Here is a 26,727-nt window from a genome sequence, read left to right as displayed (position 1 = left end):
ATGTGACCATTAGTGGAACTTATTTAGATAAATTAGTTAGATAAGCAGAGTGTTGTTGCAGCAACATTTTCCTTAAATCTGTTCACTTCTCCACAGTCAGATTTTTAAAATAAATCTTCTATTTGAGCATAATGGATTAGATAGAGTCTCACTTAAAGTTCTGCAGTTTTAAATAACAAATAAATTAACATAAAGTACCACTTAGAAATGTCCCGCATGAAGCTAATCATCAGATTAATTTTGAAGAGAATAACTTTAAATGCTGCATTAGCAATGTTATTTTACCCCGTTTGTACATATTACCTCTAATTAATAGCTTTACTACATGTAAATAACACAGAACCTAATGAGTTTATTTGAATAAGTTGCATGTGCCATATAATAAACTCAATTACAGAATTAAAGAGAAAGACAATGGAAAGTACACAATATCTGTCAAACAATAATAATGAAACAATAATAGTTCATCAGCACGAACATGAGAAATGGCGAAATAAAAAAGTTGCTATTGTTCATCTCAGAATATATTGAACAAAAAATCCACCAAAAAATCCTAATTCCTAAAATGTATTTGTGGTTATTTCCACACTTTAAAGGATCCATATTAATATAAAAGTGCTTTTTTTAAATCAAAGAGCAGGTAGAAGTGCTTTTTAAATACATACAAATACATACAATACATAGACGTGTTCAACGTCAACATTCTGTGTCTCATTTTATTCTACCGGCTGACAGGAAGTCAACATGGAACAAAGCTGTTGCCTAGCAACACAATCCTTTTAAAACAGCCTAGAGCAGAGCTAGCATGAGGAAATGTAAACATGTTCTGGTAAAAAACAAAAACAAACAAACAAACAATCAATCAGCTCCATACAAATCAATAAAGGTGTGAAAATAGAATAATGGAAATCCAATAGAAACAGTGTCTGACTCTAATGTCAAAAGGGCTGAATGGAGGAAATCATGTAAATGTTATTTTTGGCATATACAACATAGCAAGCGTACTAAAATTGAATCATGTCCATACATTTCTAATGGGGTCAACACTGCTTTATACGTCTCCACCGATTTGATACTTAAATCAATAATGCAAAATATGATCAACAGATACTTTATTATGTATTATTGGAGGGTAACATATGGCTTTATTGATCCCTGGGGGTAATTTCACCAGCATGTACATTAAGTTACATCAATTATACATCAAGGCATCAATTATAATCCAAAAATATAATAAATAATATTCTCAGCTGGAACGTAAGTAGCACTTTTACTTTCAGAACTTCACGTATATTGTGACGCAACAACTTATTATTTTATTTAAGAAAGATTTTCTTTTACTCGTTTAGTTTATTTAACGTTTGTTCATCTGTGATAATCCCAATGAGATTGTTTAATCTCTTTCACATGGGGATCCTGGTCAGGATGGACGCGCACATGAAAAACACATAAAAACCACATAAAACGCAACCACTGTGCTTCAAATACATAAAAAACATCTAACATCCGTCTGCTCTTCCACCTCTATTTGTTTTCCATGAAGGGAATTGTGCAGCTGATGCTTTCTGTAAATGAAACAAACAGCAGCAGGTTCTTTCTGTTTGAGCTCAACGTCTTTCCACCCGACACTAAACCTCCGATGTGAAAAGGCTCAAACCGAACGGCCGCAAATATCGTTGCCTCGAGCGCATTTGCATGCTGATGAAGAAACGTCTTGGTAGGTGGGAGGTACTGGCAAACATCCCGGTTTATGAACTGTCAGCTGCATGCGGAGCAGCACACACGCGCTTTAGTGGCAAAGAAGAAGAAGAAGAAGAAAAAGAAGAAGAAGAAAAGAGGGAAGAGGACGGATCATTTAGAGAGAGACATGGGAGGAAAAATAAGATGAGGTGTATTTGAATGTATCTCCTCTGTGAGGCTTCCATAGCGACGAGGGAGAGTGGCTCTGCAGCCTCCGGCATCTTCAGCATCTTCAGCATCTTCAGCCTCTTCAGCATCTTCAGCATCTACAGCCTCTTCAGCATCACTGCGTTGGTCGACTGGGAGCCGTTGAAGTCGGGGGGAAAACTTTGCCCGGCTCTTGGGATTTTATTCAATCGAAGTGGAAGGAGGATTTCAGTAAATCTGAGACACAAACATGAATCAAACTGCATCCGTCTCGCATCAGATTGAGTGTCAGCCAATCAAGGACAGCAAGGTAGGGAGGATTTGTTGATGCCCCGCTTCCTTTCTCACGCTTCTTATGAGCACTGTGCCACTAAAATGCAACAGTTTATTTTTAGTGTTGGGTCCCTCCTTGATTGTACGTCATATTTTTAGATTATAATATTACCTCCATCCATTCTTACATCCATTCATACATTGTACATGCACAGATGCCTTCAGAAAAGAGCGAATAGAAAACTCCTTTAATCTTCTCAGACTAAAACTTCTTTCGAATTGGACGTTTTACAAATATCCATACGTTAAATTGTGTATTCTTTGCATAATAGGATACATGCGTGGTGAATATAAAGCACCAAGGTGCACTCGGTAGGTCAGGTGTGTTTACATTACCACTGCCTCTGCCTTTATTTGTTATCCCGCTGGATCACCGGCCGAATGACATCATTAAAGAAACAAAAGCGCGAGTGTTATTCTAATGCAAAACGCTGCTTTTGTGTCTTCATTGCCGCTCCGTGAAACTGGATCCTCCATTCAGCAACCAGGTGGAGGTCACTCATGTTTGGTGGACGGCGTCGACGGTAACGCGCAGAGACACAGCGACAGCAGCGAGCAGAATGAAGGCTTATGCGAGACAGAACGATGAAGAGCCAAAGCGTAATCCTGCACCATCCCGTGCTTGAGCATTAAATCGCATAATCTGCCTGGAAGGAGGTTAATTTATGCAACAACAAAAAAAACGACACACTTTGAGTAACTTTTTGGTTTCATTCGTTGCCTTCTGAAGAACTGAAAGGGCTGAAATCACCAAAACGACTGATGCGTTGAGTAGTAATGAGCGGGGACGCTTTGGCGCTTTCTGTGCATTATTTAGCCTGAGTGGTTTTAATTGTCTCATAAATCACAGCTCCTGTAAACCACCGTGTGCTTTGAGCTGCTTCATGAATCGGCCGCTGCCTCTTGAGATTCATTCGCTGTTTAGGAGATTTTACTCGCCAAAAGGTTGCAGATTCGATGTATTTGATCGATCTATTTCAAGTATTTTCTTGTGCAAACATGACCATTTTCACACAACTTTAGATTGATCACGAGCTACATGTCAGCACTCCAGTGAGATGAGGCCTGGATTTCCCCACACAACACATTTCATGGGACAAAAGATATCCAGTTATCCTTCAGGAGACGTGGCGTTAAATCTGCAGGGACATCAGGCCTTGTGCACCTGGTAAGAAATCTGGAAAGCTGTTTTTCCTGTGAATGTCCCCACGGTTACTGCGGGTCTAAAAACACTATCAGCATTATCTTTTCTCATTGAAATTACTATAAACCATTTATTTTATGTGGAAGTAACAACCGAACTCAAGCATGAAACCAGTGGAACTGCACACATTGCCACGATAACAGCGCTCAGTTCAGTCGCAGGAACTCGCCAGCGTCATCACCGCCATCTGTTACCGTGGAGACGGACACGGCGTGAAGGACTATCAGCAAGTTAACCTTTGAGCATTTCTGCGCATGATGTTCTGATATAACCCCCCTCCCACTCACTCAGCAAGGAATAAATAATATTAGTACATTCATTATTTAAAAGTCATGCCTCTTTTAAGGAGATTTGTTGTGCAGAAATGTGACATGCAGAGTTGAGCTGGTGGCATTTGCACATCCTACACTGTCATGGTGTGAAAGCCGCGCGTGAGGACTGACTGTACGGCGTGACAGTGTGGGAAGAAGTATCTAGTCTCTGTACTTCACTAAAAGCACAGTACCACCCTGTGAAAATACTTCAATTATTAATAACTTAAAAACGCCATTGATTAAAAAATTGAAAACGTCCAATACGGAAAAGAATTCAAATCAAATTCACATTGGATCATATTCTGCAGAATAAATGACTTTGAATCAATTATTGTTTGCCTGACCGTGTTAAATACAAATATATTGACGAGTAAACATCGTGTACATTTCTAACACACAATGAAGTTCTCAACGGTCTCGTCCAGTGGGTTCATGGACAGTGGATTACGCATGAGGACATGAAGAAATGTCTCTTCTGGTCACTAGAGAGCAGTAATACACAAGGACGTGATCTGCGCTGCAGGCTTGAGGGGGGGCGGCTCTGTAAAGTTACTGCACAGGAAGAACGCTTCTGCATTTCCCCTCATCCGCAAACAGCTGCGACACTCGGACGTCGACGGAAATATGAGTAGTATTCAAGGTCACGGTTGCTTTTATTATCGAGCGAAAGAAGAACTATACAGAGCGGCGATAAAAAAGATAAAAGGGACAATAAATCATTTTACCGGTTAAACAAAGATAAAACAAAGACATCGTGATAAGAAACAGCTCGTGGACGCAGAACTCAAGGTAATAAATATCAAGTCCAATCACCCCTTAACATCCATGCAAAGTATTGATGATTCTCTGCTACACATTAACATCTACGTGTGGCCTTCACGTGTTTCTGGGAGTATTTGTCAGTAAAGGTGTGAAGGCAGAACACGAAGCAGATGTTGAGTTAATGGTGACCTCTGACCGTCGACCTCTAATCCATCAGTAATGACCTCTGTGATCCTCCCTCCAGGCTGCGAGGTGAGAAGTCCTCACTTATCTCAAATGTTTAACCAATTTAAACCGGTTATTAAAATATTCATTATAAAAAAACAAACCTTTGTATAAACCCACTTTATCCACTTTAATGGATGAATTGAGCTCCAATCCCCCCGACACAGAATTAGATCATCAGAGTAACGACGCCAAGTGAAACTGGGTTAGCCGATTTTTTTTTCGCTTGTATTAATGACACCATTTATTTTAAGTGGTGAAATCCGAACCGAGGTTTTTTTCGTGAGTGTGCATGCGTGTCAGACGTCTGTTTACTCTGACGCGGACGGGCAGCAGGGAAGGCCGTCTCTCGCCGGCTCGCTGCATTTCTGCAGAGGGAAAGCGTTTCTCGTTGTTTTTGGACGGCACGGCCTTTGAGGCCGAGCGCCACCCTTCACCTTTGAGGCCGAGCGCCGCCCTTCACCTTTGAGAACGAGCGCCGCCCTTCACCTTTGAGGCCGAGCGCCACCCTTCACCTTTGAGGCCGAGCGCCACCCTTCACCTTTGAGGCCGAGCGCCACCCTTCACCTTTGAGGCCGAGCGCCGCCCTTCACCTTTGAGGCCGAGCGCCACCCTTCACCTTTGAGGCCGAGCGCCGCCCTTCACCTTTGAGAACGAGCGCCGCCCTTCACCTTTGAGAACGAGCGCCGCCCTTCACCTTTGAGAACGAGCGCCACCCTTCACCTTTGAGGCCGAGCGCCACCCTTCACCTTTGAGGCCGAGCGCCACCCTTCACCTTTGAGGGTGGGGGCCGGAGAGACGTCAGCGCGATGGACCCAGAGCTCAGGTACACAGAGGTGAGGCACCAGTGCGCTTTTATTTATAGAAACCACAGGAGCGGCGGATGAGTGAGCGCTCTGACATGCGTGGGAGGGGGGGGGGGTGCGAGGGAGGTGCGGGGGGCTTTCAGCATGTGACGGATTATTCCAAGCGCAAAAAAAAGAAGAGAAACGGGTTAAAGTTTCCTTCATACGAAGCCGGAAACTCGTCAGGAGCGGCGTGCGTGTTCCATTGCGAGGCCCCCAGGAGGCCGCGCCGCCTCCCGGGAGAGAGTCAAGAAACAGAAACACGCCCCCAGGGACCCCGGTGTGTCACCTCGTGTGTGTGTGTGTGTGTGTGTGTGTGTGCTCCTGGGTGATCTGAACACAGATCAGCCGATGGAGGAGCAGGAAGCGCTCGCTTTAAGGGAGGTGGTGACGGAGGAATGATGCAAAGTGTGCAAAACAAATAACATAGAAATTTCTGATTAACTGTTTTGTCTTTAAATATATACAAAAAATATGTGACATCTTCCAATAGTCTATTGTGTTAGGTTTGTGTGTTCGGTCTACAAACAATGAACACAACAGTTCTCCACAGTTCGATGGATGTTTGTTTGTGACGAGTACGCGGTGCTTCTGTTGGAAGTGGGATTTTGATGGATTTCGCTCCAGTTGGGACCGTCTGGGGGAAGCTCGGGTGACCCGCCTGTGTTTGTGCCCCCCGGATCACTGGATCCTGCAGGTCTTTGTATTACCGCAGGAAGCGGATCGCTGGTTTGCAGTCGTGGAAGCTTCCATTCATTTTGAATCCCGAAAAATTTAGAAAATGTAGATTTAAATGTGCGTGTGGATTTTCATGGTGATGACTAATCCGTTTTGCAGGTACCCACTTTCATGCGCCAGCTGCACAACTCCCACACACACTCATTGTCGGTGCTGTTCGCAATTTAGCATTTCTATAAATGGATATTTAGGCCCTGAGCAGATTTAAAGCTTTTCCACAGTTGAGTGTTTGAAGTCCCTTCTGCTGCAAAGCACATGCAGAATACGAATTAATACTCACAGAGGGGAATGTTGTTTCCTTTAGTGGGATTATTTACAGGTCGCTCCTTTCTTCATGAGCGGCATGAAAATGGCTTTATTCATATTTAATGGCTCTTTACGAAAAAGCAGGTTGTATTTTTTAGTGTTCCTCGTGGTTAGAACCTCACTTCATTTTGCCATTTGAAGCTGCGTATATTTGAAAAGCTAATTAACTAACACAATATGATGTAACGTTCGGCGATAAAGAGTTTAAAGAGCTTGAAAACATCAGAGAGAAATATCTTGATAAAAATCCACTCCTATTATGTGAGAGTATCTCATTTGAATGATTGTACTACGTGGATAACACTTTGGTATAAAGTCAGAATAATACGGTATGAATCAGTCGGAAGAGATGGATCACATCCATCTAAGCAGCGTTGTAATTCGTGCATTAAATAACCGATGCAGAGAAGCACGTTCCTCAGTATTTCGCACTTTAACTGGCTCTTATCAGCACTTGAGCTCAGATCCTTCCGGGTCAACGGACCCACTCAGGAGCTTTGCTTATCTAAAACACACTATTAAACGAGACGTCAGTGCTTCCAGACTCAGAGCCGCGGGTTAATTACATTCACCTGGCCTCCCAGGTGTAAACCGGCCCCGGATTAGGCAGCGGAAGTGGTCGAGGAAGAGCAGTCGACTGTTTTGGCGAGTGACCTGCAGAAACAAAGTGCTGCGCGTTGGCTGCCTCGGCTACAGGAAAATGAAAAAGAAAAAGTTCTAGTAAATCTGGTGCTAGAGTGTCTTGACAACATGCTCAAAACGAACTAATATTTGACGTTAAAACAGATGAAGCAAAGCGTAAAATCAAATCATCCTTAGTAAATGCATGACTGTGCACGACAGAAGACTTGGGAGGCCGGAGCACAAAACAACGTGCGGAGCAAACATGCACAGATGCATCAACCGGTGCTGGAGCTGCAGCTTGTTGTCTGAAGGCTTCGGCCTCGGGGATGTTGGTGAACTTCTCAAACACCAGCAGAGGTCAGAGGGAGAGCGATCATCTCCATGTGCTCTCTGGTTCCCGTGTTGAATATTTGATGAAGAACAGGAGAAAGCTTTGGGGATGGAGGATCTTATCCTCCCTCTCTTTTCTACTACCTCCATCCTGCAGGGCCTCCATTATCCTCCGCCTCTCCCCATCCGGCCTTTACTTGAACATGTCTGCGTCAGGCTCTGGTCATTTTATGCTTTAAAATGTACTCGAGTTGTTGCGTCTACTTGGTCCTCAGAAGTGCAGCCATACGACAAGATGCACACACGAAGAGGCTTGACCTCCGGTTGTCCTCATTATTGGTGGATGGTGGGCACAGTGTGTGTGTCTGTCGCCTGTAGGTGTGTGTCCTCGGGGGGGGCATCAGTTTGTATCCAGTCACTCAGCAGGGGAGGCCAGCTGGTCGCCGAGCCGCTCCATTGTCGAGCTCGGAGGAGGTTTCACGTGAAGTCTCGGTACCGCCGTGACGCACAGGGCTTGAATCCTGCGCCGAGTGACATCATCAGGGGTAAAATTCCAGGTCCCTATGGGAAAATTACACTGCTGTACAAGTGGTGATTCAATCCATAAATACGAGTACCACGTGATGGGAGGATTTAATAGTTTTAATTAAATAATGGCAACATCATGTGTCAGAAAAACAGATTTATTAAATTACCTTTTTTAAATTTTTTTAAATCAGATTGTGCGTTAAACTATTAACTTTTTTTAAATTAACCTTTTTTTGCATTGTAGTGGTTGAAAGTGGAGCTAAAAGTAATGATTATTTATTGTGTTTGCTCATTAAATAGATCTATCCATAATAATATATAGATAAGTACAGCAAAACATTTAAATAGAGACGCTTATGAGACCATTGGCAAGACAGACAGACTGTGCAGCCGGAAGTTGGTAGAAACTTACAAAATAAAAGCATACGGCAAAATAATAATATCAAAAATTGAATTGTTACTGCCAAAGTGTTCATCTAAAAGAGCTCCAGTATTTTATGTCAATCAACAGCGATACGTTTTATGCGTCTTAAAAACCCGTGTGCGAAACCCTGTGACAATTTTGAAAGTCCCTCCCGGAAGTCCTCCTCGTGGCCGCTCGGGCCAGCTTGACGCGCCCGCCTCCTCATCGCCGCGCCGCCCGCCTCGGATGTCATTACCGGGAGAGCCGCTGGGTCCAGGCTGCAGCAGAAGCACCGTGGCTCCGGCACAATGACGGCGTCCAAGGATCCGACCAAGAAGAAGCCGAAGGAGGCGCAGCAGGACGAGGTACGCGCGGACTCGTGTCCATCGATGCGTCGCCCGGGACGGTCGTGCTGTGAAGGACACCGCGGGGGGTGGGGAGGGGGGCGCCTGCAATGATGTATGAATTATGTATTCATGCTATTGAGATACGCACCGAGATGCAATAAAGTACAGGGAGGTCATTCATCGCTGATGTGTCCCGCGTGCCGGCGGATTTAAGGCGCAGGTGAATTAGTGCTGTTAATGCGCAGACTCGTGTAGTTTGTGGCACACTGGCGAGTTCTAGTCTCTGCATGTTGTCGTGTTTTCTGGATTCAGATCAGCTTCTGTGTTCAGGAGGTCAGCTGTGCTGCTGTGAGACACGAGTCATGTCTCCAGTCATGTCTGGAGAACAATTACATGCAAAGTCCCTTAAAACCGACACCCCTGTTTTGGGGGATAAGATCTTTATATTGTTGGATTTCATAATATTATGTTGACAACGAGGGCGATAGTCCTGCCATTTTTGAAAGGTTGACGTCTTTCAAAAATATTTAAGGAAATACCATTTGAAATGGTCTTGTATGGTAACAAAGCAGTTGTGTTGCATGCTAAAGACACAGTGAAAATAAAAGGTTCCTGTGAATATGAGACAAATGAAACAGTGGAGAAATAATCTGAAATTGAATGGAAGCATTAAGGAAATAAGTTCCGGTACAAGACACCAGATTGGAGTCTTCTCGAAAGAACGTTGTATTTCACTTTTATTTTGGTACGTGCAGACAAACAGACAGGATTCAGATTTTTGGAGTTTCATGCTGCTATTTTCTGAATCCACCGTTTGTTTATCTTCTCCTATTCCTCAAAGCTGATTTAAAATAGTAAAATAGTGATTTTGTGTTTATTATTTTGTAACGATGTCTTAGTTCAGTTTTAACAACGCGTCTAAGTCATTTTTAGTCCTAAATATACATTAATGTATGTGTTTGTTCGGGTAAAAACCTGAATAATCCATTTCTTTAACTCTTACGCACACACACACGCACACACACACACACACTTGATTTCCTCGCTTGTTTTACTTTCCTACACACTTCTTTGCACATCACTGCGCCATCAACTGCTCTCAATATTAGTTCTACATCTCGGAGCCAATTCTCATGCTGGCTCTGTGTGTGTGTGTGTGTGTGTGTGTGTGTGACAGAGAATCAGTTTCTCCTGCTTCAATAATTAAACATTTTCCTCCTCACATAATGTGCAGATTGTTCTTGACACATTTTTATGATTATAACCCATCAGCGACTCTGAAGTCAGTTCTAGTAGGAATAGTTTAGTGTATTCCATTTTTATATATGTATATGTGTATAATGTTATTGATCTGGAAGGTGGGCCCCATCCGATGGCAGGAGGTGTCTGTCTTCCCTCAACAAGTGTTTGCCCGTCTTTTCCAGTCCCGCACTGTAAATGAGACACGTCCGACGTGAGGAAGAGGCCTCGCGCGGCCCCCTTTGATGTATCACTCCTGTCCGTTTCAAGCTGTGAAGAATGCTGAATCAAACACCTTGTGACAGCCACCTGTTCGCGTTCCCGCGCAGTGTCTCTGCTGGGACGCTCGTCCACGCCCGGCTACTCTCCCTGTCCGCCGCGTCGAGGGGGAAAAAACAAAAACCACACGCGTCGTTTTTCTCTCGAAGTCCGCAGGTGACTTTCCTCATTTGCGTCTGAAAGCGGGTGAGGAGGCGAGTGCAGGGAGATGATGCAACCCCCCGGTAGAGACGAGTTACGGATTAGGACGTCCAGGAGACTAATGAGGGAGAACTGGACTCTGGCCGAGCAAAGAGATGACACATGCCTCGCTTGTCTCTTGTGTGTCTGCAGGAGTTTGTGGACGTCAGCCCCGCCCAGAGAAACTGGAAGGGCATCGCCATCTCCCTGCTGGTGATCGTGGTGGTGTGCTCGCTCATCACCATGTCGGTGGTCGTCCTCACACCCGGTGCGTCAGGCTCTCGTCCGTCCTTGTCCTCGGAGGACTTGAAGTCGAGTTACCCGTGTTTTCCTTTTGTCCCCCCTCAGCGGAGCAGCCCAGCAGCGGCCGGTCCCGGCTGACCGTGGCGGATCTCTACAAACCAGAGTTCAGCGTCCACGACCCCGAGGCCAAGTGGATCAGCAGTGAGTACGGCGAAGGGAGGGAAACCACATGAGACGCCAAATCCACCAAAATCAGTGTTTCATTCTGCAGGGGTACTTTTTTTTTAACATTGTCTCATTGTGATCAAAAAAAAACTTCTACTCGCATGCAAATTGATGCCATCTTGGCGTAAGAAAGTAATCCTGAAATCTGTCTCGTGGTGACTGTGCTAAAAGCTCGGACTACATTTCCCATAATGCATTAGACCAGCCCCCAGATAAACATTTAACGCGTGAACTCGGAAGGTGAAGATCGTCGAAATAAAGACGGACAGTTTCTCCACCTCATGAATAACTGACGTTCTTGTGTTTTACCTGCAGTGCATTCTGGGTGATTTTGCGGCTGAGTGCGTTGAGCATCAGTGCATTTGTTGCTTGTGCGAGAAAGATTTCATTCATGAGTAGAACTATATGAGAAGTCGTCAAATAAGGCAAAATACAGGATTAACATTGCGAAGGCGACGGCGCTCAGGAGGCGCAGTGTGACGTGCAGAAACTGAGACGCACGCTTCGGTGTCTTTATCTTCTGAAAAGGAAACATTTGTGCTCCTCGGGCATCCGAGGGAGCAGCTGGTTGTGTCAATTTAAAATAGCGTGAGGTCGGACGGCTGGTTTGGGATCAGCGGGGTTTTAACACCTTCTCGTTCCCCGCTGAGAAGAGGCTTTAGGACGACGCGGACTAAAGCGATCCCAGTTTCTCGTGGTTTCAGAGTGGGTTTCTAATACGACCCGGGTACGTTCAGCAAACCGCTGGAAGGCCGAGATTCTGCTCAACGAGTCGTGTTTATGATGAGCAGAAAACGAGAAGACCATCGTGTATGAAATGAACAATTTTACTGCAAACAGATCCAACAGAAATGAAATCAAATACAAATATTAATAATCACAATAAATAATTTTGCATTGAATTTGATTCAATCAAAAAATCCGTTAGATGTTCGTTATGGTGTCAAACACACGTTGTCGATTTAAGACTCACACTTCTTCGTCACACTTCTTTTAGGTTTTTGATTTTAGTTTAATTTTTAAATCCCTCCCTTGTTTGCATCGACACACAAACCCCTGCTGACCTGCACATTCAAACGCAGATGGCTTCACAGCAGCATCAACGGCCTGCAGGGACTCTGGGTCGGACTTCCTGCCACCGCGGGATCGACCATATCAGATCAACAATAATAAAGATGATCATATTAATAATAGCAACAGCACAGTGCTTGCTGGTGTGCAGTGGTCACGGGAGCAGCACCTCCGCTTTGGACCGGATCCTCTGCTTATTGCATCACTGCTGAATACACATTCAGGCGTTTACGAGGCCTCGATTCGGCGGCATATCAAACCCCCGCCTGCTGGAATAATAAACGGAGGCCAGCGAAGATGCGTTAAGGGGAGTTGAATGAAAATGAGCTGGATGTTCAGATCTTTTCTGGTAAATTATTCCAAAGTCTTGCAAACCAGCGGGCATGAAAAAAGTCCGTAATAAGATCTTTTAATTATGTCTCTGAATCGTGCAGGAAGTCAGAATACTGCATTGAAAGAAAAAACCCACCTGCACCATCTCTACTCTGGTTGGTCCCCCAAAGATTCCCTTTTTACATTCCGGCATTTAAATCACTTTGTTGATGTGAAACAGAGATTATGGTTGTGAGTAAATATCTAAAAATTCCAAAGTAACTTGAAGCGATTTTTGTGCTTTATAGCTCCAGCAAATAAAGATGGCGGACATTTATCCAACCAATGGCAAATAATTGAAAAGCAACTTTAACCGTAAAATGCAGTAAACGCACAGATGCATTTCCTTACATGTGAGAAATGTTGCTTCCACTTGAGTCCTCTGACCTTTCTCCTCCCACATCTTCCTCCTCATTACCTTCATGGTTACATAAGACGGCGGTGTTGCAGCTCAAGCCTCGATCTGCGCTCCAGGACTGTCTTCGTTGTCCAAATGTGCAGAATCTGAAATGTCATTTCACCGGCGCCTTGGCGGCGGGGACAGATTGTGTTTGCATTGGAGCTCGGAGGAGAAGGGGAATAAAGACTCAGGCAGGAGAGAAAGGAGCTGAACGTGAGAACGTAAAGTTCCAGCCCTCATGGTTAATTCAGGGGAGGAGATGACGCAACGTATTTCCTCACAGCTTTCTGGAGACGTGCAGGGAGGGACAGAGGTGGAGGGGACAGAGGTGGAGGGGACAGAGGGAGATGGTCTTCCATCACCTGGAAGAAACGTAGAAACACGACTTCATTCTTCAGCCCGACCGGCTCCGCCAGCTGTTTTACCCAGATTGCCGAAGACGTTGGGGAATGACCTGTGGTGCGGGGCGATGAGAGACGTGCAGGGAGGGATGAGATCCGAGAGCCCAGAGTACACGAGGCGTTGAACGAGGAATGCGAGGCCAGATGAGGCGTGGCCAGATGAGGCGGGGCCAGATGAGGGGGGCCAGATGAGGCGGGGCCAGATGAGGCGGGGCCAGATGAGGCACAACAACACAGTGGTTAAATTGTTTTACAGCAGTATAAAAAAGTATTTTATGCTGCTCTTTGTTCTTATTTATGATCTTCTACATTGCTGATGCTACACTGACTTTTGAACCACTTGGATATATTTAATGTATATATTTGTATGTATATATATCCGGGCTGTCAACATAAAAGCATTAATCTAAGCGATTAATGTGGCCAAGATTAATGCACCAAAATATTTTGACGGAGCTAACGGAAGTAAACCGGAAGTTGACTGCGGAAACTAAACGGTCGCTAGCTGCAGTCAGTTACAATAAGATGAAGAGAGCTTTTTGCATTGAGTGTAAAATGAACAGATGCGCGACATACAGCAGAGAACTGTGCAGAGGAATTACTCCTGTCAAACAGAAGGGGATGAGCGGCAAACTAGGCTAAGCTAGCTGCTATGCTAAGCTAGCTGCCAGGCTGCTTCCATCTCAGCATCTAACGTTACCCTGCGCGGCACACAGTCTGCAGAGCACCACCCTGAAAGAGGTGGTTTGAAAACGTCCTGGATAAATGTGGGGAGATTGTTGGCACTTCAAACACAGCCGTTAAATGATGGAGAGTTGAGAGCAGGATCAAATGTGTGTAGTTTTGTGTTAATATTAACAATTAAACAACAGTGTCTAAAATACACCCTTTTTAAAGTGATTACAATTTTTAAGATTTAGTCTAGAAGAAGAACAAACATTCATTAATTGCCATTAATCAAGATTAATGAATTTGCAAAATGTCAGATTAATTAGCTACATTTTGTTCAATCTATTGACAGCTCTAATATATAACATTATATATATAATATATATATATATATATATATATATATATATTACACTGGAGATGGTTCCTTTGCTTATTTCTACATCCACGTTGCCATGCTGCGTCTTCACAGGGTCACGGTTGGAGTGAATTATTCATGGAGGCATTCTGTATTCCTAATATACAGTCAATGTAAACAGAGCTTGTTTACATCAGACGAGGAAAGCATTCGGGTACTTACATAAGAGAGGATTGGCGTGCGTGTCCAATCAGAGCGCGGCGCGGGGGAGCGCTTCATGCCGCTCGTCCTCCGTGATTACGAATGAGGTTCACACAAACAGTAGGTTACATCTTCAGCATTGACCCATGCAAGTAAAACCACATGAATAATGCATTCGTTTTGATGATGTCGTAGTAAATACGTGCAGACGAGAGCCCGACAACAAGAGCCGCCGCGTCTCCACACCATCATTTTCACGGAGCTCTCCAGTATGGAGAGTGATGCCACTGGATAGTAATTAGGAGGAAATGAAACAATTTTCAAAATGTCCGTTTGAGCCAGAGGAGAAAAGAATTTGATGCATCCTTTTTTTCACTTGCATATTTCTCAGCACATTGAAGGCTGAAAGCTGCCTGGTTCTTCTTCTGCAATCAGCCACAGATTATCTCATAATGAGTTTCAGGAGTTCATTAAGGGGGGGGGGGGGCACAGCTGCTCCTGGTTCAGTTTGACAAGGAAACAGTTTGGATTTAAGTTATTCAAGTGAAATGTTACAGTCGCCGTTGTTTTAGAAATATTTATAAAAATACCCAGAAGGAATGACATTACTACCACACATCTGGCCTCACCTGATAATTGATGTCATTTTCAATGTCCATATTTTGATATTGTCAATTGATGCATTAATGGCATTTTAAAGACAAAAATCTGTACATCTTCCTGTACTTTCACGTTTCAGGTGTAGTATAACCGATCTGGAGAGAACTCGGTTGACAGGTTTTTTTTTCTAACAAGCTGAAGTCTTAACGAGCACAATTCGTTCACTCTGCGTTCGCATCTAATGAGGCTCAGAATGCTTCCTCGAGCTTCCTCGTGTGTCAACGTTTTCTTCCCTTTTTGTCCTCTGAGCTGCTGGTTGCGTTAACGCGTCAACGTTTGCTCTCTCAGACTCAGAGGTGGTGTACAGGAACCGAGACGGTCACGTCATCAAGTTCAACTTCGCCTCCAACGAGACGGAGGTCATTCTGACCAACAGCACGTTTGTACGTTTGACGCTTTGTATTTCTACTACTACATCCTTTTTTATTGGACGGATTTAATATGACCTGTTGGTAACCAGCATTTGTGCATATCGAACAAAAAACTGCAGAAATTCAGCCTCAGACGGTCTTTGTTTTTGGTGCTAATGTGAGCACGCTAGCTAGTATATAGCCTAACAATAATGCCTGAGTAGCCATTGAGTGTTTAGCGTATCCACTGATGGTTCATCTTGTAGCTCTTTGCTTCCTTTATATGAAGTTTCATGTCAGCTGCGGTGCACATAAATGTTGCTTTCCTCAAACTAGATCGGTTTTAGTTTGTGTGTCAAACGTTAAAAGAATAGTTTTAAGTCTGAAAAGTCCTCTGTGTCTAATTGTCAGCTAATTGTTTTTCTTTGTCAGGTGGCCTTCAAGGTGGTGAAGTATTCGCTGTCTGCGGATCTGAAGTTTGCGCTCTTTGCTTACGATGTCAAACAGGTGAGTTTAGAGTTTAAATGCCACCGTGAAACTAAATGAATAACTTTTAAGAACCCGTCCAATGCTTCGCATCCTTTTACATCCATGTACAACCTCAGATTAAAATGTCACGTAAAGCATATTATTGAATACAAATCTGTTTGCATTGTATTGATGAAAAGATTCAGGACACAAAACTGAGATAAAAATGCCAAGCAAATGTTAATGAGCAGATCACAGCGCTTTGTTTTAGAAGAGAAGCTGAAAAAAGAGAATAAATTGTCTTGCTATTTAATTCTAAATCTGCTGGAAAAGGTTAAGCGTCTGAGAAGCATCGCTGCGTGTCGGTGAGTGACCTCACTGCTGTGACTGGAGATTCGGAGCGTCCTTTCTGTCTTTTCTTTATTTCCTGACAGGCTTCTGTGCATTCCCATCTTTCCGTGCGTTGACAGCCATCCACAGCGAGGCTTTCTTCTCTCCTCCCCGTCGAGGTCTCTTTCATTGATTTTTGGCTCACGGACGCGGGCGGGCGGGGAATTTCGGGCGTCTGTGTCCTGCGGTGTATTCCGTAACGTTCAACCGCTCCGCTTCTTCTATTTGTAGAAACATTGGTTTCTCCTGTGTCACCGCCTGCACGGCTCCTTCTTCGTCTGCATCGCGAGGCCTAATTGATTGCATTCCAGTTGTATTAGTTGCCACGGCAACGTGAAATCCCATCGAGGTATGACTAACGCGACCCGCTGAGATTTTTAGCCGCTTCTCAAATTGATTTCTTCATTTCGTCTTTTCGGCTGCGGCCCGAGAGGAGTTGAGAGGAAAGGAAGGAAACACTCCTGAACCCCAAAAGCGTGATTTTTGAAATCGCGTGACAGCTTGTGGAAATGTACACGAAATGACCCGCGTGTTTACGAGTCGGGTGATTGTTGGCATCACGCGGTGAGCTGAACTCTTTTTTTTTCCGTGCAGATGTACAGATATTCGTACACGGCGTCGTACATCGTTTACAACATCTACACCAGGTGAGCCGTTTGTTTCTCTCTACCTGTCAGAAACAGATGGAGGCGGTTGCTGTATTTTAAGTGTGTGTGTGGAACAGGGAGGTGTGGGAGCTGAACCCTCCAGAGGTTCACGACGCAGTGCTCCAGCATGCCGCTTGGGGAACACAAGGACAGCAGCTGGTACGTTTCAATGTGTTTTATTGTGTGTGTGTGATCTATTCTTTGTACATCCGTGCTGCCTCGTCTCTCTGGTGAGATTTCCTCTTCTGTCAGTTTTTACAGCGGAGCCTCGGTTTGCTTCCCTCTGATCCGAGTTTGCCTGGTTCTGCTCTCCGGACTTTCAAACCCGAGTCCATGAGTTATGTCCTTGGTTATTCGGGGAAGACACGATGAGAGAAGAGCAGAACCTGTTACTGTGGGAACACTGAATAGTAAAAATGTTTTTTTATGAGATTCGTTGTCTTTTCTGGAGCGAATCTCAAAGTCAATCTGGGATCATTGATGATCTCAGATTCACTGCATCCCTTTTTAAAATTCGCTGTCATTCATTTTTGAGACGTCTGTGAGACTGAACGGATGCGGATGAAGAGCAGACTGGCTTTAGCGCTCCATGTAATATTTACTGGTGTATTTCTGTGTTTGGGCTGCAGCTGTAGAGGCTGTCTGGTTCCGATCAAGTCTCTTCCTCAGAGCCGGTGCAGCACTTTCCCTTCTGCTGATACCGGATACCTTTCGCGATAAATGTTTTATCCGATGCCGATTTTTGGTGCGTCTTCATGCGGCAGAGCCGAGTGGCTCCAGGTGAAGTTTCCCAGGTAGAAAAGGCTCCTCTGTCACTAATGCGCATTCAGAGCTGGGAAAGAAAATACCTCCTCGGGATAGAAGTGAACCTGCAGGCTGATCCGGTTTGTGTTTGCCGATGCAAATATTAATACGCCGACGGAGAAGAAGCAACGAGCACGCGCGCTTTGCAGAGCGATAAAAGCTTCAATGTGAAAACATCTCGTCAGAGAGACAATCAAAAAGCTCCACAAGCTTTTAAAATGAACCCAAATGTGGGATCATACATGAGCAAAAGTCTCCAATCAACACAACCATGATCTCCTCCTCAGATCTACATCTTTGAGAACAACATCTACTACCAGGCAGATGTGAAGAGCAACTCCCTGAGAATCACCTCCTCCGGGATGGAGGGAGTCATCTTCAACGGACTGACCGACTGGTTGTACGAAGGTGTGTGTGTGTGTGTGTGTGTGTGTGTGTGTGTGTGTGTGTGTGTGTGTGTGTGTGTGTGTGCGTGTGTTGGTAGTTTAAAAACCTATTTGGATTTTCCATTTTCAACAGAGTTTTAAACAGTGTTTAAATAACACTGCTGCTGCTTCACATTAGAAGGCTAGTTTTTATTGTGAAATACAAAAATCCTCAACCGTAGTGGAACGTATCAAACCCACATTTACTCCACCCAGTTCTACAAGCATCTCAAATTGCCTCCACCTTCACAAACTACAACATTGAAACACTCTCACTTTGTTGAGTTCTCTAAATACTCAAAGTACATTTTCTGATGACACTGTTCCTTTTTTTTCAACCGTGTAGTAATCCGATGATTAACTAATAAGATGATGATGACTTTCGGGGGATCGGCGGGTCGAGGTGCTTCTGAGAGCACACTGTAAAATATTTCATTTCAAAGAACTGCGGCGCAGCAGAAGAGACAAACTCCGCAGAATGGAGCCTCTTGGATCCATTAAGTCGCCGTGCAAACAGACTCGGTAAAGTTCTGATGGACTCTGCACACACAGACTGCGGGACGCTATGGAATCATTTCTGCTTACTGCGCTTGTTGCTCTCTCCCTTTTAATTTGCATTTGTTTCACACTGCGGCCGTTTGGCCCGATGTTTTAGAGTAAGAAAGGAACCAAAAGTGTTTCATCTGTTTCTTTTTAATTGATCCGTTTTAAGCATTTGTGTGTCTCCCAAAGAAGCATCTCAACAGCAAAATGAGATGTCCAACAGCACTGCAGAGGCAGAGAACCAGCACATCTGTAATTCAATGAATCAATGAAAGTCTGTGAGTCGTTATAGCGCCTGTGAGCTGATGGTTCGTGTTGGTGCCCTCAGAGGAGATCCTGCGCTCCCACTTGGCTCACTGGTGGTCGCCCGACGGAGAGCGGCTGGCTTTCCTCACCATCAACGACTCCCTGGTGCCCAGCATGGTGCTGCCCCAGTTCACCGGCAACACCTACCCCAGAGGACTGCAGTACCCGTATCCTGTGGTCAGCCCGCCGCGCCGGGGGGGTTGTGGGAAATGAAGCCGTTGAAGTTGTTTCCTTCATAAATGACTCGCCGCAGCAGGCAGAGCAAAGACATCCACCAGTTCCCCATTACAGAGCTGAAGGGTTTTTCTCTGATTTGGTGAAAGGAAAGTGTTCAAGACTTCCAAATTATTTGGGTACAAATGGAGTTTTTTTTTCTTTCTTATCGAGACCCATTTCAATCCAGATGAATTGTACCAAATTACTAGTTCTTCCTGTGGAAAACCTCAAAGCAAAATAAGGAATACATTCAGACATGAAATTACATTTTCACCTGCAAAATGAAGTGTTGCTGCTTATTAATAGAAGAAAAAAAAACGAGTCCATGCTCTGGGGAAGGACAAATATCTTTCGCTGTGTTTGGCAAACATCTGCAGAAGCTTTTGTTTGAGCTGCTGCAGGTGGAAATATTATTCGTATCCTCACATATTTAATAATTGCTTCTCCGTCTTGCAGGCCGGTCAGAAAAACCCCACCGTCAAGCTGTCAGTGGTCAACCTGTTCGGAGCGACGCACACGCAAGAACTGCAGCCTCCTGATCTGCTCAGGTGAGACGCGCACACACGCACACACAGCAGTGATGCACACAAAGCCACAGGGTGACTGTCCACTTTTGGTGCAGGGATTTCTACGTCACCATGGTGACGTGGATCAGCAACACTCACCTGGCGGTGCGCTGGGTCAACCGGCCCCAGAATGCATCACTGCTGACGGAGTGCGACGCCACCATCGGCGCCTGTAAGCCGGTGGGTATCGACATCGACGGCGACACCTTTTTCGAGATCACACCTGCTGCTTCATGAGCGTGAACTTCCCTTTCTGTCTGTTGAACACAGCGACACGGGGACTCTTCTGAGACCTGGCTCTCCATGCAGGTGAAAACCTCATTTCTAATAGGGGGGGGGTTGGAACAGTGGAAAGCCCCCCGCGGCTAAAGTGCGTGTCCCCTGGTTGTCCCTGCAGACACAGGAGCCGCTGTTCTCCAGGGACAGGAGCAGGTTCTTTCTGTCTCTGCCCGTGAAACAAGGAGGCCAGGGCGACTTCCACCACGTCACCATGTTCTCCAGGAAGGTGAGTCCCCCGCGGCCTGTTGAAGTATTCCACCGGGTGGGGGGTGTTTTTCCTGCCCTTCCCAATTCCTCTTTCAGCTCCGAGGTGATCAGGACGAAGTCCGACACCTGACGTCTGGAGACTGGGAGGTGACGGAGCTCTTGGCCTACGACGAAAACAACCAGATCATGTAGGTCTTCATTCTCAAATAATTCCGTGAACGTCTCATCCAGGCGCCTAAATATTAGTTTGGCGCTGAGATTCCTCTTTTAGTCGCCCCCCGTGAACCTGCGGGCTCATTGCTCCCAGAGAACACCAGAGTAGGGTGATAATAAGGCGGTGGACCTCTGACCTCTGACCTCGTTCTAAAGCTGCTCCGCTCTCCTGTCACACAGATACTTTCTGAGCACAGAAGACGCTGCAGAACAAAGACACGTCTACAGGTAAAACACCTTTTGTTCTTCGTCGTTTGCACAATGCCCCCCCCCACCCGTTCACGTCGTTGTCTCCGTCCTCTCGCAGCGTGTCCACCCTGGGCCTGTTTCCACGGCGATGCCTCACCTGCGGACTGAAGGAGGGCTGCTTGTTCTTTGCCGCCGACATCAACCCCGACGCGCAGCACGCCGTCCTGCACTGCAAAGGTCAGAGAGGAGAAGGCCGTAATGATGCCAAACAGGATGTAGAGGTATCGGCGCTATCGGCACTAGATGTTGTCTTCATCGCAGGTCCGGGAGTTCCAGCGGTGCTGCTTCTGAGTCTGGACGATGTGGACTGTGAGTTGATTTATTCTCAGTTTGTGTGAGCGGGCACATGTGCTTTTGCTTTTAAAGTAATACAAAGTAGTTTCAATGTCAGAGTTGCTTTTTTTATATCACATTTTAAATATTCACAGTTGTGTTTTGTGTTTTTTTTTTCACCGCAAAAGAAAGGAGAAATCTCTTTGGAAAGACGTAAATGAGGCCTGTGTAGTCCTTCAGGTCATGCAAAGCATGTTCCTGTTTACTTCTGTGTGCGTTGCAGGTGATAAAACAAAAGTCGTGCCCTTTCAATGCTGCAGCCTCCGGATGAAGCGCTGAATATTTCATGTGAACTATGTTGTATATTGTTTGTATTTACCTCTGTAGGCTTAACAATCCCTTTGCATAAACTGCACATGCTGATGCGCTTTAGTTTCTTGTACTTTAGCAGATTTCCACATTTAAATGGTTGCATTCTCACAGCGTATTTCATCTTGGAGAACAACCTCCCCCTGCGGTCGGCGCTGGAGGCCAAAAAGAGGATTCAGACTGAAATCCGGACGATCTCTAACGATGACTTTGGTATAAGACGGCCTCAGTGCGCCTGCATCTCTGTCCCGCTCGGACCCGTCCGTTCCTTCAGCTTAACGTCTCCGTCTCGTCCTCACAGAGCTGCCGCTGAAGCTCATCTATCCTCCCGACTTCACCGAGTCCTTCCTCTACGGCCTCCTGCTCGTTGTGTGAGCCATAACCCTTCATTGCATTTACATCTTTCCACCATTTCCACTGCGCTCCGGAGGACCCTCCTCTTAAACCCAGACCACGCGTCACGCTTTAGGTCACAGGTGGAGATGGAAGAGGAGAACATGCAAAATGTAGGGCGGGGTTTCCCGGGTTTAGATTTCACACAACTTGCTCCTCCGCAGCATCGGCTCGCCGGGCGGCCAGGCGGTGACGGAGGAGTTCGGGCTGGACTGGGCCTCGGTGCTGGCGGGGTCGGACCAGGTCGTCGTGGCGCGGCTGGACGGCAGAGGGTCAGGCTCCAGAGGTCAAAGGTACCGGACGTCCGCACGGGCGCTCGGGCTCGTTCCCCGCTCCGTCCGGGTTGAGTAAATGTCTTTAAATGTCCTTGTCGCTTCTCAGGGTTGCGCAGCAGGTCCACCGGCGGCTCGGCTCCGTGGACGCAGACGACCAGATAGCAGCTCTGGAGTGAGTCACGAGTCCTGGACTTGAATTCACGCTCCCGGCTTTTAAAGATCGGTCCCTCCTGAGAATAATGCTGCGTGCTTTTGTTAAGACGGGTTGTTTAATTCAGAAGAAGGAACGCTTGAACAAACACTTTCCTCTGACTGCAAAACTATTTTAAAAGGCGCGATTATTTCCTCCTGCGGTCGCACGTTGAGATTTAACACTCGACGGGGAGTCTTTTGAAACGGAACCCTTGACTTGGAACACGGCGTACATGCGTAGGACACACGCTGTGTTCATGGTATTTCCATTCTCTCTCGCATGCGCTCGTGACCTTTTGACCTTCTCGCTGTTGGACTAGAGGCTTCTCTTTCCCCCTTCAGATACCTGTCCAAGCTGCCCTTCATCGACCGCACTCGCGTGGGCGTCTTCGGAGAGGTTGGTCTTTGTTGAGTTACGAGGCCGCTCACCAGCTCGAAACGGTCTGTGCGTCAATGCAGGTGTTTCACACGCAGCACGAAGCACTGGATCCTCATTTAATCCCCGTTATCTCATCGTCCTTCACCTCCAACAAGGGACGATGATGGCACCATGGCCCATCATCTGAGCTTAGGTTTCTTCTTCATCTATATATATATATATATACACACACCATTTTTAATAAAACACCGATGGGAGGTGCTACAAACCAATTTCTAGAAATGCTTAATAACCTGATAAAGGCCCAAATTCAATTTGTTAAATAATTACACTCGCTGCGGCGTGGAAACTAAACATTGCTGATGTCTTTTGAAATTGTGTGTGTGGGGGGGAGGGCGGTGTGGCTGAAGATGAGGATAAAACAGTTTCTTCCTCCTCCATCAGGACTACGGCGGCTTCCTCGCGCTCACGATGCTCAAGTCCACGGTGGAGCTGATCGGATGCGCTGCGGCTCAGGCTCCCGTCACCGACTGGTCCATGTACGGTGAGCGGATAGAACCTGGGGAGAGGGGGGGGTCCACATTACTGCTGACGTCTCCTTCCTATGAGCCGTCTGGCTAACGGGGCTTTAATTATCTGCAGGTTCCGCTTTCGGGGATTCCGACTTACTGAGTTTAGAGGATGAAAAGCTGTGGAGGAGCCGCGCTGCTCTGTGAGGAGATTAAAGCTTCACATGTGTCTTTTAAACTTTTCCTTTCTTTTCCAGCGTCTGCGTTTTCGGAGCGATACCTCGGATCGCCTTCAACTGAGGAGAACTCGTACCAAGTGAGCTGCTTTTACCCATCATGCATCTGTTATCTGCTGGGATTATATGCTGTTTATTTTCAAGATATGTAAATTGAAGGGAAAAAAGAGGTTGCTGAGGCAGCATGAAATGATTGAATCTGACACATCAGCAAGCCAACACAATTCTGTTTATTTGTGATTACAAACCGATTTGCCCTTCATTTATCATTGCTGATGAACAGAAACAATGGGAAAAAGAATTTGAATTGTTTTGACCTTTTTTACTGGCATTTAACTTCATTCAATCAGACCACTTGTACCATCGCACGTATTAATGGGTCAATTATGTCGGCGAATTTCTCATTCTGACTCATTTGCAGCATTCACGAATAGATACCGTTGGTATCTGACTGTAAACCATCTTGAGGCCCTTCAGGTTAATTTGTGACCTTTTTTTACCACAGATTTGGAGAAATTAGTTTTTGCCAACAGAATTGATTTTAACTCCAGACTTCAATGGAGCCTCAAGTGTTGATTGCTCATTAAAATACTACAATTAAAGTAATGTTTTACTTCAAATATAACTTTTCTTTCCACACAATCTCTCTTGTTTAAGGCAAAGGTCACACAGCTCTGAACTAAAAACGCATTCTGCTTCGATCAACTAAAAGATAAATAACAGCAAACGTGTCTCCGAGCCTCTCGGGGCCCAAATCCTCCTGAAAAACTACGCGGCAATCGTCCTCTACGCGAAGGTCGCACAGTGTTCTTCCTGGGCTGCGTTCTAACTGGGACGGCCATTTCCGCGACTGTCTCAGCAGGAGGAAGATGTGCGGCGCGATATGATCAGACAATAATCGACGGCACGTCGCCCGGGACTGAAAGACAAGCAGACGTGTTATTAAATGTCCACGGAAAATCTCCCTGGATTGAATCCCGGGCCGAGCGAGTGAATGATGAGGCTGCGATGTCCTCTAATAAAGCAGCGACTGCTCGCTCTCCCCCGAGCAATAAAATTCAATCTGGCTTCTCGTTGCCGTGGGGAAAAGAAAAAATGGTGAAAAATGAAATGTATGAAATGCGTGTCCACCCCCCCCCCCCCCCTCCACACTGTGCCAGCTAGCTTAGCAACCGCAGGATGACAAGAGGAAATGATGTATTGATGAAACAAAAACTCGTGTCTTGCAGGCATCCAGAGTCCTGAGCGACATGAAGGGCCTGCAGGGAGGAACCCTGTTCCTGGCTCACGGCACAGCAGATGGTACGGACCCCCCCCCCCCCCCCCCCCCATGCACCCCCCCCCCCAACCCCGGGGACACTCATCAGCTGTTTGTTTTGTCCACAGCAAACGTCCACTTCCAGCACTCGGCAGAGCTCATCAAACACTTGATCCGGATCGGAGCCAACTACACCATGCAGGTAGGAAGCTCCATCCTCATCGCGTACGTGCAGGCTGGAGATCCCGAGTCCCAATAAGAGGACAAACGGGCATTTTGAACCCAAAACGCATCTCGTGGTGTTTTCACGTCTCTCCTCTGTGGGCAGATCTACCCGGACGAGGGACACTTCCTGTCCACGCGCAGCCGCATCCAGCTGACTCAATCCCTAATTAACTACTTCAGCGGATGTCTGCTCGACTCGGCGTCCTCGCTGGACCGCCAGCAGCACGAGGACGACGCGTGAGAGGCGCCCCGTGCGTGTCCCTGGTAGACTGGAGCGTGCGCGTGCGTGTGTTTTTATGCCGGTAGCACAACACGTGATGGCCAAAACAAGCTCCTCCTCCTCGACATTTCAGACTTCGTTTCTAAGAGCTAAAGTGGTTCTGAGTACCTGAAATATCGCATCTCGCTCTCAAAATGCTACATAATGTGGGGGGATGTTTGGAGGCTCAATTCAAATAGCTCACAAAATCTACTGGAGCCTTAATTTGTGCTATTTTCGACAAGTTACGGCATTCATATTCATGCCTAAATACGCAAAAATCTAAGTAAAGATGACATAAGATGCTCCCACGTTGTAATTTATCTCTCTGATTCTGCTTCTGAGAGGCAGTGCGACTCTTTCACACGGGGAACGTTTGAAAAGCAGTTTGTCATATTAAGTGTTGTGTATTTATTTTGCAAAGACTTTAAGCTTTAAATTAGAGAGCGATAGTGCTAAACACGTGTACTTATTTATTACGCTTAGTGTTAAATCGATTTGTTTTTTGAATCATTCTTTTGGGATTCAGCTGAATGGGGATAAGTCAGATGTAAGTTGTCCCACAGCACGCAATAGTCCCTTTCGTTCTTCACGTGAGTTTGCTTTGGAGTTCGTCTGTGGTCGGTGGATGTTTTATTAGTTGCTGGTTCCTATTCTCCCTTTTTATACTTTCTACTGGTCGCAAAAATGTTTTTAAACCACTTAATGTTCCTTTTTTCACAAAACACACATATATCATGTGTTCCGTGAACTTATGTGTCCTAATTTGTTAATAAAAATGTGATTCTGGATGAGTTATCTGGAGTGTTATCTCTCTTGGTACCTTGAAAAACGATTGTCCTCTGTTGTCGTTGAGCCGACATCCGACTTTGACTTTCAAACTTCCTTCAACGCACGAGCGGAGAGAAGAAATCCTCATCATCCCCCGTTGAATGGCTACCGGTTGCCATGCCAACGCCGTGGGTAGCCTTGGATACGGCTGCTCTCCGGCTGGTGATGCAACACCCTCAAAGTAACGCGCGTCTGCGCTTCGTGACATTGAGTTCCATTTAAACCGCGTTGCTGGTTAAAGTTTCCATCTGGGTTTGTGGAGAGTTTAACGAACTATTCATCTTCCCATCTGCAAATCCCCGTCCACGCTGCTCATTCAGCCTCAATTACAGCAAAGCAATTAAAGAGCCAGAATGAAGCCCCCTTCCTCTGAGGAAGTCCAGAGGGGTCGGTCTCTGGTGAATCTATAAAGGTTTTTAAATGAGCTTTTGCAGTAATTCTGCTTATTGAACTAGTGGTACGCAGAAAACAAGTTGTTGGTATAACCCCCGGTTGTGTTTTGGAATATTGTGCACGTAATCTTCCTCACTGGTGAAGCCGTGCTGCCATCTGCTGGTGAAACACCCACACGTTCAAAAGTAAAAGCACGGGAGATTTGTGTGGTAGAAAGTCACCGCTGCTTAAATTGTTTTATTTGAATGTGAACATGCAGATGCTTCATATTTGTGCTCAAAGGTGTGTCGTTAAAATGATTCAAAATAATAAAATGTGCAAGATGTCA

The 26,727-nt window shown here is 45.7% G+C and overlaps 1 protein-coding gene across 3 annotated transcripts; it reads left to right on the top strand.

Annotated features, from left to right (window-relative positions):
- The first annotated feature begins 1,513 nt into the window (after positions 1–1,513).
- Positions 1,514–26,727, top strand: LOC120817143 (inactive dipeptidyl peptidase 10). Of its 3 annotated transcripts, none has more exons than XM_078102446.1 (27): positions 1,514–2,197; positions 10,698–10,812; positions 10,893–10,988; positions 15,433–15,527; positions 15,927–16,001; positions 16,947–16,999; positions 17,077–17,158; positions 18,091–18,211; positions 19,100–19,254; positions 19,750–19,841; positions 19,916–20,039; positions 20,130–20,168; positions 20,257–20,364; positions 20,442–20,533; positions 20,739–20,786; positions 20,866–20,984; positions 21,069–21,116; positions 21,564–21,662; positions 21,751–21,820; positions 22,007–22,135; positions 22,224–22,289; positions 22,652–22,706; positions 23,133–23,232; positions 23,455–23,513; positions 24,663–24,735; positions 24,820–24,893; positions 25,020–26,727. In XM_078102446.1, the coding sequence occupies exons 1-27, from the start codon at positions 2,138–2,140 to the stop codon at positions 25,155–25,157; spliced, it is 2,385 nt and encodes a 794-aa protein (XP_077958572.1). In that variant the 5' UTR covers positions 1,514–2,137; the 3' UTR covers positions 25,158–26,727. The 3 variants fall into 3 exon arrangements, with proteins under 3 accessions (XP_077958572.1, XP_077958574.1, XP_077958573.1); XM_078102448.1 differs by lacking the exon at positions 1,514–2,197 and adding an exon at positions 4,745–5,561; XM_078102447.1 differs by lacking the exon at positions 1,514–2,197 and adding an exon at positions 6,030–8,864.

The sequence above is a fragment of the Gasterosteus aculeatus genome, chromosome 1, assembly GCF_964276395.1.
Source record: "Gasterosteus aculeatus chromosome 1, fGasAcu3.hap1.1, whole genome shotgun sequence".
NCBI lineage: Eukaryota > Metazoa > Chordata > Actinopteri > Perciformes > Gasterosteidae > Gasterosteus > Gasterosteus aculeatus.
The sequence above is the reverse complement of the archived record's forward strand: the minus strand, read 5'-3'. Positions and strand labels throughout refer to the sequence as shown.

Coding starts and splice junctions, on each gene's coding strand:
- LOC120817143 (XM_078102446.1), top strand. CDS start 2,138: ATGAATCAAACTGCATCCGTCTCGCATCAGATTGAGTGTCAGCCAATC. Junction 10,813..10,892: donor GGTGGTCGTCCTCACACCCG/GTGCGTCAGGCT, acceptor GTCCCCCCTCAG/CGGAGCAGCCCAGCAGCGGC. Junction 19,255..19,749: donor TGCAGTACCCGTATCCTGTG/GTCAGCCCGCCG, acceptor TCCGTCTTGCAG/GCCGGTCAGAAAAACCCCAC.